The 12,108-nt window shown below is 30.4% G+C and overlaps 4 protein-coding genes across 4 annotated transcripts; all 4 read right to left on the bottom strand.

Annotated features, from left to right (window-relative positions):
- Window positions 1–45: 45 nt before the first annotated feature.
- Window positions 46–3,231, bottom strand: TVAGG3_0481020 (ankycorbin family; the record flags this gene model as incomplete). Its single annotated transcript, XM_001314240.1, has 1 exon — window positions 46–3,231. One exon carries the CDS (start codon window positions 3,229–3,231, stop codon window positions 46–48), a length of 3,186 nt encoding a protein of 1,061 aa, XP_001314256.1.
- Window positions 3,231–4,433, bottom strand: TVAGG3_0481010 (ankycorbin family; the record flags this gene model as incomplete). The annotated part of the gene is made up of 1 exon (XM_001314241.1): window positions 3,231–4,433. One exon carries the CDS (start codon window positions 4,431–4,433, stop codon window positions 3,231–3,233), a length of 1,203 nt encoding a protein of 400 aa, XP_001314257.1.
- A 1,423-nt stretch (window positions 4,434–5,856) lies between these two features.
- On the bottom strand, window positions 5,857–8,658 carry TVAGG3_0481000 (ankycorbin family; the record flags this gene model as incomplete). Its single annotated transcript, XM_001314242.1, has 1 exon — window positions 5,857–8,658. The coding sequence occupies one exon, from the start codon at window positions 8,656–8,658 to the stop codon at window positions 5,857–5,859; it is 2,802 nt and encodes a 933-aa protein (XP_001314258.1).
- Window positions 8,659–9,158: 500 nt separating this feature from the next.
- Window positions 9,159–10,253, bottom strand: TVAGG3_0480990 (ankycorbin family; the record flags this gene model as incomplete). Its single annotated transcript, XM_001314243.1, has 1 exon — window positions 9,159–10,253. The coding sequence occupies one exon, from the start codon at window positions 10,251–10,253 to the stop codon at window positions 9,159–9,161; it is 1,095 nt and encodes a 364-aa protein (XP_001314259.1).
- Window positions 10,254–12,108: the final 1,855 nt, after the last annotated feature.

Here is a 12,108-nt window from a genome sequence, read left to right as displayed (position 1 = left end):
ATGACAAAATTTATAAAAAATTAATTATGTTTAATTTCATTCGGATTAATCGATATATTTCTGAATATGGTCACGCTCCATTAAAAAACGATATCTAACAATATCGAATGCCAATATTTCTTGAATAACAGTATCAAATCCTCTACTTAGGGAATTTGGGATCATATTAGATTCATTAACGAATCTTGAGCTTATGACTGTTTTCTTCCTGTTGGCTGAATTATAGTGGAATTCTGGAATTTGACCGGATTTGAATAATAAGTAGTCACAAAATGATGAATCAACAATTCTTTCGTATTCGGTGTCAATTTGAGGAAGAAGTTTGTTGATGAAGTAATCGTTGCCTGTTCGTTCGAATGTTTGAAGAGCACTCATCATTGGTGTTTCAACAACAAAATGACCAAATGATGACTTAGAAAATAAAAGATCAAAGCATTTTGTAGAGTTGAATTCGATACTTGCATTGAGCAATGTGAAGTTGTCAATAGAATAGATATGATCAAATTTCAATCCATGAAGAATGAAAAGTTCTAAAATGTCTGATCGATCTTTGCTGATTGCTTCTAATGATGGAGACAATAACTGATAATAACCTTCGACGTCTTCGATTCGAGCACCTTTATCAAACAATTCTTCGATGATTTCGATGTTGCCAAGTCTTGTTGCAACAGACAATAAATCTGAGAGACCTTCAATCGGTTCAATCATTTTGATTCCTGTGATAACAGAATAAACAGCTCTGAATTGTGGACTACTTATTGCTAAGTTTTTATCAATGAAATTCCAGACATCTTGTTTAATTTCGTCTGATATCATCATCCTGTTACACGTTAATCCTGGAATTAATTCACGTAGAGCTGATAAATCAACTGGAGTAAATAAAGTAATTACTCTAAATGGATTAGCAAATGAAGACTTTTCCTGAATAACATTGATAACTATTTGATGAATATCTGAAATTAAATTAATTGAATCTTTTGTATTCTTGACACGGGAGCAAATCATAAAGTCAGGATATTTATCATCCGAATATGCGTATTGAAAAGCATTACTGCTGCACAATAAATCCATATTTTGTTTAATAGGTTGTATATTTTTTGGGATATGAATATCAGTGATGTGGGTGAAGTGAGATTCATATTCGACATCAATCTTATTGCAAATTAATTTAATTATTTTTGCATTTTTAGATGATTCGGCGGCAAATGCAGCTGTCTGTAATCCTTTGAAGTCAATTGATGCTCCATGATTTAGTAAAATTTCAACTCCTTCAATGTAATTGTTTTTTATTGCAACTTGAAGTGGAGTTACCCCATCCAAAATGAAATTGACTGGTGCTTCTTTTGAAAGCAAGATTTTTATAGCTTCTATGTATTTATTCTCGATGGATTTTATCAATGATAATGCTAGAGCTCTCTTGGAAATCTTGTATTCAAACAAAAGTTCCAAATCAATTTTCTGTGCCGAGCAGAATATTTTTTCTACATAATCATCACCAATTGTAGCTCCCTTTTCAACAATTGGTGAGGAAATTCTTGTTGAATAAACAATCAGACAAGAATCATTTATCAATTCTCTTTTAGAATATAGAAATTCAAGCATTTCCTGAGATGCAGGGATTGTTAAAAATAATTTGGCTTTTGTCGCATCATTCAATTTCCTTGTTAAAAGAGTAGCAAAAATTTTGTAGGAAATATCATCGAAAATGTGATTAGGCATGAGATTATTGATCAGTAATTGATCTTCGAAACCATTGCATATTTCATCTCTCTTGAAAATTTCTCTATAACGTTGCTGGAATTCTACGTTGTTTGTTTGCATTACACAGGGAGTATAAGAGATTGGATGAATAAAGTATTCTTGAATTTTTCTTACATCTTCTGGTGTCAATGTTTTGACTAATGCTCCTTTCAATACATTTTCACTATTTCTAGTCTTGATAAGTTCTTCAAATGTAAAGAATTTCATATTATTTTGATTAAAACATAATTCAAATTTCATGAATTCAATATTTTTGACATATTGAAACTCATCCTGCGTAAATTCAAGGTATTTGATGAAGATGACATTTTGAGGTGATTTGCAAAGTTCTTTAACATCAACATGTTTTCTGTTTATTGGATCAGTGAGGAATCTAATAAACTTATCACAATGTTCTTTAACTTCTGGCTGAACTTGAACACTTCTTCCAAAGAGATATAAATTTTTACGTATTGGTTTTGGATTAAAGGTATTGACATAAATATGGACCATTTTATCATAAAATTCTTTTGAAACTTCAATTCCAGTGACTTTAGTGATAAAATCATGATGTGGTGCAATAATATTCGCGAATCCTTCAATATCTTCTTTGATAAGTTCATCAATTTTAGGAGAATTATAAACAATTTCTTGGATATCTGTTAATGATGTATTTTCATTAATTTGACTTGGATCAGTAATCAATCCAAATTTTGTTAAAAGAGAAATTAAGGGAGAAATATCTGTGTATTCAAGTTGAATCATTGATAACAAGTTGATACAATCATATGCTGTAAGTTGTGATTGTAATTCGGGATCTTTCATAATGATATCGGCAACTTGTGCTGGAATAATACCATTATCTTCTGAAATAAAATAATATCTTGTTAATGGAATACAAACTGATCCATCTGGTTCTTTTTCAACAATCTTTTCCGATGCAAATGACCATGTAAATGGTGATAATTTGAGTAATTCAATCAATTGTTCTAATGAATAATGAATATTATAGTAATGTGATGCAATAATATTAAAATTATAAATACAGTTAATTTGTATACTATATTTCATAACATCATAAACCATTCCTTCATTAATTGGTATTTTATCAAGGAAATTTTTATATGCAGTCTCAACAGTGGTCATTGCATTCAATAAAGCTATGATTTCTTGATAAATATCCTTGTGTTTGCATTCAATTTCAGATAAAATCGATGCATTAATTTTAGAAAAGCTGAAATTAGGATGGTGAATCATGATTCGGAGATGATAAATATAACCATCATTGATTGCTTTGCATATTAATTGTTGAAAGAAAATATTGGATGCAATCAAAAGTAGATTATTAAGAGTTTCTTCATCTCTTATTAAGAAAAACAGAGGAATTGAAAACATGCAGTTCTTTGAGATTTCTCTGGCTGGTTCAATGAGGCCATCTAATATAAATACTGATAGCCAGTCATTTGTATAAAGAAGAGTATTTTTCTTCATTAATGAATAAATTGCTCGGATAGTAAGCGTTTCAGTAATACAGTATATATCATCTTGGCCGGGAAATATTCTTTGGTTTGAAAATATGTTCTGATTTTGGTTTTGATTTTGATTGACTTCTTTGGTTGTTTCGGAACGAAGCCAGTCAAATAATTCATCACGACGGAAGAATAATGCAACAATTGATGTATCATTGAAATCAACACCTGCTTGTTTAAGAATACGGATGATTTCTGTGTTACCACCAACAACAGCATAATTACAAATATTTCCAAGTCTGGATTATGAACTAAAAGATACTTGAAACAATTAATTGCGCCATACATTGCAGATAAGTTGATCAATGAAATATTACTATTGAATACTTTGGTATCATAATGAAAATCTGGCTGAGAAGAAATTTTAACTAACTCTTCAATATTATCTTCAATAAATATATTAATTATATCAAGTTCTTTTGGTGATGGATCATGACAATTTGCACCTTTAATAAGCTCTGAATATTCTTTCAAATAGAAATTAGGGAATGCTTCGGGATTTGACATAAATTCGGTTGATGAATAACCCAACATTGATGACAGTTGATAAAACATATCAGATTGATTTGGCAATCTTGCAGATAACTGTTTCGCTTCGAATTCCGAACAGATTCCTTCTTTGATTAAATAATGTGAAAAAATTGGAGTGCATGCAAAGTTGTGACATGAAATAATCTTAATGTTTCGTGATAATAATGAGTATAAATGAACGTAATCTTTGACTTTTTGTGGTCGAAGAAAAATGTTTGTTGATAATTCGCGTAAACCTGTGTAAACATGATTTTCGATGAAATCAACAAGTTTACGTGTCTGCTCTTCGTTATTTCGATCGTAATTCAAAAACATTTGTTGAACTTCATTTATCAGTTCTAAACTTTTTGGTAATTCCGTGTTCATTATGTCTTCTGGTGGGTAAAATGTAAGACCATTCGGTGAATTTAATCCAATATTATTCTCAGTTTGAGATGTTTGTGATGATGTATTTTTTGTGTCATATAATGAAAGAACATTATATATACCTAACCGAAATATCAATGAAGCAGTAGGATCAAAATCGACTAAATCCGTGCGATTTGCGATGGTATTTTGATAAATATTCATGCGAGATAAATATGGAACAGATCTAGGGACAACGGACATCGGACCTTGAAAAGATGGATCCATCATATTGAATAATTATGAACAATTAAAATTTTTCTGAAAAAAAAAAACAGTATGAATCAGATTCATAAAATTTTTAAATAAATTGCTTATAAAGTATTAGCATGGACCTTAGATAAGGATCTCGTTTGGAGAAATAACGGCTGGGAGCTCCAAATTCCAAAATATAAGCTTCTCCAATTTTGTAAATTTTAATGTAAATTATACCCATTTTTTACAAATATTACCCCCTAGTTTCTTATCAAAATGTCAGATTTTAACTTTACAAACCATTCGATTTGTAAAGTTTGATATGTCAAAACTCCCAATGAGTTCACCTCACATTTTCTCCATGGAGACGTGGAGAAAGTATTCAATTTTGGTGGAGATGGAGAAATGGAGAAGCTTTGGAGATGGGCATTGCCTTCGTTTTCATGGAAACTTCCTATGGGCAATATTTTTGGGATTTCAATGATCTACTGATCCCAAGAGATAGTTCCAATGTTTGTTTAGATATATTATTTGAATTTTTATTTCTTGGATATTTACTCAGTATTTATGGCGAGTTTATATTATATTTCACCTATAGATATTAGTCACTACCACAAAATATCATATCACAGATTTTTTATGCATTTTCAATTTAAAACAATCTTTATTTGATAATACGAATGAAACTACAATACTTCTCATCTAATCTATTAATGATCTCTCTTAAATTATCGATAAAATAAAATCTAAAATATTTTTATTTGATTCCCAATAATATCAGTTTAGCCTAAGGGAGTTTGCTTTCGCATTTCAATGTTGATTACTTTCATTTATATTATTCATGAATTTACAAAAATATTCCTTGATATAATTTGCCAATTCTTAATTAAATGTTAAGTACTTTCTATATATCAAGTTTGAGCACAAATTGAGATATATATTTTGCCAATTTGAAGTTTACAATTTGTAAAGTGTCTCCAAACTGAAGTTTAGAGTTGGAGAAGATTTTTCTCCATACGAGATCCTTAGCCTTAGATGTTACTCTTAGCTTTGCATAGAAATTTAAGATACTCAAAACTTCGGGTGTTTTTGTCAGTTCACTGTTTTAACAGTTTTCATTCAATATTGATAAGTTTACGACGTCATATGTAAAGTGTCAAAAATCATTTGTGCCTCTTGGAACTTGTGCAACCTTTTTGTCAGAGTCTCATATATTAGGAGATCATGCAGAAGAAGCCTGCTATCATGCTTGTCATGCTAGATTTTCAAAACTACAATTTCTCAAAGAAAACTAGATATAATCAATGATACAAACCATGAAAAATTCTCAATATTATTCTAAAGGTGTATTATCACTTTTTGACATGCTTTCAAGTCCATCCAAGTATAATTTTTGATAGGGTGTCAGAAAGTAGTAAGTACAGCATTAATTAGGAATATTATAAAATTTTTATTATCAATGATGGCGCCTACGGTTCATTATACCAATCCATCCATTACCTGGGGTATCACTTTCTTCGGTGAGATTTTCAAGGAAATTCTGTGTAGGTTCATTCTCTTTATTCGAGTGTTTAATGAATTCAGATACAAGTAATTTCTGGGATAAGTCAGATGTCCGCAAAACAATTGGAATATCTAAAGAATTGAAGAAAGTTGGAGATTGTTGTAAACTATCAAGTCTTTTAGCTGAATTATAGTGGAATTCTGGAATTTGACCGGATTTGAATAATAAGTAGTCACAAAATGATGAATCAACAATTCTTTCGTATTCGGTGTCAATTTGAGGAAGAAGTTTGTTGATGAAGTAATCGTTGCCTGTTCGTTCGAATGTTTGAAGAGCACTCATCATTGGTGTTTCAACAACAAAATGACCAAATGATGACTTAGAAAATAAAAGATCAAAACATTTAGTAGAGTTGAATTCGATACTTGCATTGAGCAATGTGAAGTTGTCAATAGAATAGATATGATCAAATTTCAATCCATGAAGAATGAAAAGTTCTAAAATGTCTGATCGATCTTTGCTGATTGCTTCTAATGATGGAGACATGCGATTAAAAATACCTTCAACATCTTCGATTCGAGCACCTTTATCAAGCAATTCTTCGATGATTTCGATGTTGCCAAGTCTTGTTGCAACATACAATAAATCTGAGAGACCTTCAATCGGTTCAATCATTTTAATTCCTGTGATAACAGAATAAACAGCTCTGAATTGTGGACTACTTATTGCTAAGTTTTTATCAATGAAATTCCAGAAAAGTCGTTTGGTTTGGTCAGGGATTCGATCTCTTTTTTCTATTAAAGATGAAATAAGTGGCTGCAATATTGTTAAATCATTTGGAGCGAACAAAACAATGATCCTCAATGCATTGACAAATGATAATGCTAACATCATCTCTTTCTGGATAATTTTCATGACTTTTTCATTGCCACCAAAATTTAAACGATTATGATTCAACAATACTGAAATATTTTCATCGGGATATTCATATTTAGCATCATCATATGACTGCATAAAATTACGAGTAGTAATTGCCCCTTTTGTTTGAAAATTGGCACATTTTATGAGGTCATATTTAATTGGAGGAACTTTTGTTGCATCATTAATACTGATGTGAATATTTCTGATATCAGATAAACGAGATTCATATTCAATGTTGATATGACTGCAAAATAATTTAATTAATTCATGTCTGGATGATTTTTCTGCGCAGGAAATAGCTGTTTGTAATCCATTGAATTCAGACGAAGCTCCAAGACTTAGTAAGAGTTGAACACCTTCTACGAAATTTCTTGTTATTGCATATTGAAGTGGTGTCATTGAATCCAAGATCATATTTACTGGAACACCTTTCGATATCAAGAACTGGATTGCTTCAATGTTATTAGCTTGAATACTGCTAAACAATGCTTTGGCCATTCCATGTTTTGAAACTTCGTATTCAAACAAATTTTCATAGATAAACTTTTGTTTTGAAAGGAATAACTTTTCAACATAGAGATCTCCAACAGGAGTTCCATTTTTGACAAGATGTTCCTTTTGTGCTCTTACTGAATAAACAATCAAACATGAAGGATCAATATTATCACGTCGAGAACATACAAAATCATAGAAATTATTGCCTGTCGAGAGATTTATGAATATGTTCGCCTTAGAATTATCATCTAAATCCCTTGAAAACAAAGTATCGAAAAGTTTGATGAAAATTTCATCGACTTCATAACTTCTTACAAGATAATTCGATAACATTTTTGTGTTAAAATGGTTTCGAATATCATCTTTAGTTAAAATAGTTCTGTAATCAAGTTTAATGCTTGAACTGTATTCTTTGATCCAATTATTTGATCCATCATTTGAAACGAACTTTTGGATGTCATTGATATCATTGTCACTCAATTGTTTCGTTAAAATTGCATGAATGATCGTTTTAGAAATATTACATTTGAGAATTTCTGGGATAGAAAAGAATTTATCATTATTTGGATTAAACAATAACAACAAATTGTTCATAAAATCGACCGTTTTCAAATATTCATACTCTTCTTGTGTATATTCGAAGAGTTTGATGACATGAATATTCTTTGCTGATTTGCAAAGTTCTTTGATATTAACATGTTTCCGATTTACTGGATTTGTAATGAAATTGACAAAATCTTCTGCATTTGTCAGGTTACTTGTTGAAGGGATGCTCATTGTGATGTAAATGTTGACGATTTTATCAAAAAATTCTTTTGGAACTTCTATTCCAATAACTTTTTTAATAAAAGTCGGCCGAATTGGGATTATGTTTGCAACCCCAATAATATCTTCTTTCATGAGCTGATCAAATTGAGGTGATTGATAAATATGGTAATAAATCTTGTTCATTGAAAATTGATCATCGATCAATTTGAATTTCTTCAGTAAAGAAATTAATGGATTGATATCTGAATATTTAGGCTGAATCATTGATAACAAGTTGATGCAATCATATGCTGTGAGTTGTGATTGTAATTCGGGATCTTTCATAATGATATCAGCAACTTGTGCTGGAATAATACCATTATCTTTTGAAATCGAATAATATCTTGTTAATGGAATACAAACTGATCCATCTGGTTCTTTTTCAACAATCTTTTCCGATGCAAATGACCATGTAAATGGTGATAATTTAAGTAATTCAAGTAATTGTTCTAATGAGAATTCAATGTATTTGAATTTAGAAGCTATATCGTTGAAAGTAGGAATATCATTGATTTGAATACAATATTTCATAAGATCAAAGACGATTTTTTCATTGATAGGAAGGTTATTCACGAAATTCTGATATGCTTTCTCTAGAGAGATTACTGAACTAATAATGGCTTGAATTTCATCATATATATCCTTGTAATTGTTTTTAATTTCTGTTATTATGTTTTTATCAATTTTGATGTAATCAAATTTAGGATGATGAATGAGAAATCAGAGATGAAATAAGTATTCTTTTGATATTGAATAAGAAATTAATTTATTGAAGTACTTTTGTGGAGCTTTCAAAAGTAAATTGTTGAGTGATTCTTCATCTCGAATCAAAAAGAAAAGAGAGTTTGAAAATAGACAGTTCTTTGAGAGTTCTCGGACTGGTTCAACTAAACCATCTAATGTAAAAACTGATAACCAGTCATTGATACAAAGAAGTGGATTTTTCTTTGTCAATGAATAAATTGCTTTGATAGAAAGTGTTTCTGTAATAGAGTATTCAATATGATTTTGATTCTGGTTTTGATTCTGATTTAAATTCTGATTTTGGTTTTGGTTTTGATTGACTTCTTTGGTTGTTTCGGAACGAAGCCAGTCAAATAATTCATCACGACGGAAGTATAATGAAACAATTGATGTGTCGTTGAAATCAACACCTGCTTGTTTAAGAATTCGGATGATTTCTGTGTTACCACCAACAACGGCATAATTACAAATATTTCCAAGTCTGGATTATGAACTAAAAGATACTTGAAACATTTAATTGCGCCATACATTGCAGATAAGTTGATCAACGAAATTGGACGACGATTTTTGAAGAGTTTTTCATTATAATCAAAATCCGTTTTCGATGTGAGTTCAACAAATTTGTCGATGTTATCATCAATAAATGAGTCAATAAATTCAATATCTTTCGCATCTGGATTTACACAATTCGAAAATTTAATGAACTCTGAAAAGAGATTTAAGTAGTGTTCGTTTGCTGAATTAGGTAACAATGATGAAAGTTGGGTTGCTTCGAATTCCGAACAGATTCCTTCTTTGATTAAATAATGTGAAAAAATTGGTGTGCAGACAAAGTTGTGACATGAAATAATCTTAATGTTTCGTGATAATAATGAGTATAAATGAACGTAATCTTTGACTTTTTGTGGTCGAAGAAAAATGTTTGTTGATAATTCGCGTAAACCTGTGTAAACATGATTTTCGATGAAATCAACAAGTTTACGTGTCTGTTCTTCGTTATTTCGATCGTAATTCAAAAACATTTGTTGAACTTCATTTATCAGTTCTAAACTTTTTGGTAATTCCGTGTTCATTATGTCTTCTGGTGGATAAAATGTAAAAAGAGTGAGTGAACTTCTTTCGTTGGCGCGTTGTCCAAATCCAAAATGTGAAGTATCCTTAGGTTTTGGTTCTGATGTATCATAATATGCAAAAGTTGTGACAAGGTTTAACGCAGATACTATATTTTTAATACAATTGTTATTGTTGTTAAATCTGGAAGAACTTGTTTGTGAAGCCTTTCGTGCTAATGATAGCACAGTAGCAGATAAATCATCACTTTCTTCCTTTTTAATGCTTGCAGTTGTACCCCAGCCATTCCCTAGCTGGTTGCGATTCCACATTTGCAATTATCAGAATTTTTTTCCCCAAATAAATGTGAAAGAACTATAATAAAGTCATTTTATTTTTTATAATGTTATGTTTTTCAAAAAATTTGAAAATGGCCAGATGAGGATTGACCATTTTCCAAAATTTTTATAGTAAGATCCATGTCTGATCGTGTGTCCAATGTTTATATCAGACTTATTATAGTTGCGTCGTTTCCAGTGGAAACGTAAAAGCGGAGGAAAATCTGACACTAAAATTTTTCTTTCCTTGGTCTCTTTTTTTCGATTTTCTATGATATCTGTTTGAAATAAATAGCTACTTATGCGACATAATATGCAGAGAAATATGTGTACAATATGAATGCATAGCAAAATCTATGACATATTAAGTTTTTCTTCAAGATTTCGAAATCTTAAGGTCTGAAAAAATCTCGGATTTCGACGCCGCTTATGGTACATATGAAATCAATACTACTAATACTTAAATGTAGTATGCTGCGTTTGATCTAAAGCACTTCTAATGTTAGAGAAACACTGACTTTTGTTCACCTTTTTTCAGAATCAGTACATAAATAATAGAGTATTGACATCAATACTATATAATCATATATTATATCGCATATACGCATTATGTGTTGCATTTGAATCTTTGAAACTTGAATCAAGAAACCTACTTGTGAATTTTTTGACAAATTAAGACGATGACTTTTACTTGAGGACGATTCGACCAATATTCAATAAGTGAATTTAAAACGTGTACAATCATATAGTGCACTATATGAGTAATATATATGAATGTATGGATTCTGCTAGTTATGAATTACACCATAGAGAATTTTTGCATTTTTCTTTTAGTTACGAAAAAGTCTAAATCCTTCTCAACCAACTTATCATTAGATTAAAATTTCTCAGTGCCATAGGACATATTGTAAAGTTATTGATTATATGTTATAGGAACCATCTTCCAGCGCTTGAAATTGTGTGCTCGGATCTATAATAAATTTGTTTTTTATCGGTATTAAAAAATTGACATTAAGCTTTTTTGGATATATCGAGCATATTTTAAGGTGCCAATTAAGAGTGGGAAGATGTAATAATAGGAACTAAGATATAACATTGCATTCTTATCGATCAATTAAGGAAAACGACATATAGAAATCTGAAAATTAATGCAAATAAAAGGATAAAGAAAAATGCAAAAATTCTCTATGGTGTAATTCATAACTAGCAGAATCCATACATTCATATATATTACTCATATAGTGCACTATATGATTGTACACGTTTTAAATTCACTTATTGAATATTGGTCGAATCGTCCTCAAGTAAAAGTCATCGTCTTAATTTGTCAAAAAATTCACAAGTAGGTTTCTTGATTCAAGTTTCAAAGATTCAAATGCAACACATAATGCGTATATGCGATATAATATATGATTATATAGTATTGATGTCAATACTCTATTATTTATGTACTGATTCTGAAAAAAGGTGAACAAAAGTCAGTGTTTCTCTAACATTAGAAGTGCTTTAGATCAAACGCAGCATACTACATTTAAGTATTAGTAGTATTGATTTCATATGTACCATAAGCGGCGTCGAAATCCGAGATTTTTTCAGACCTTAAGATTTCGAAATCTTGAAGAAAAACTTAATATGTCATAGATTTTGCTATGCATTCATATTGTACACATATTTCTCTGCATATTATGTCGCATAAGTAGCTATTTATTTCAAACAGATATCATAGAAAATCGAAAAAAAGAGACCAAGGAAAGAAAAATTTTAGTGTCAGATTTTCCTCCGCTTTTACGTTTCCACTGGAAACGACGCAACTATATTATTGGATATCAGCTCCAAAAAAAGGGATGAA

Source organism: Trichomonas vaginalis, chromosome II, assembly GCF_026262505.1.
Source record: "Trichomonas vaginalis G3 chromosome II, whole genome shotgun sequence".
NCBI classification, from domain to species: domain Eukaryota; phylum Parabasalia; order Trichomonadida; family Trichomonadidae; genus Trichomonas; species Trichomonas vaginalis.
The sequence above is the reverse complement of the archived record's forward strand: the minus strand, read 5'-3'. Positions and strand labels throughout refer to the sequence as shown.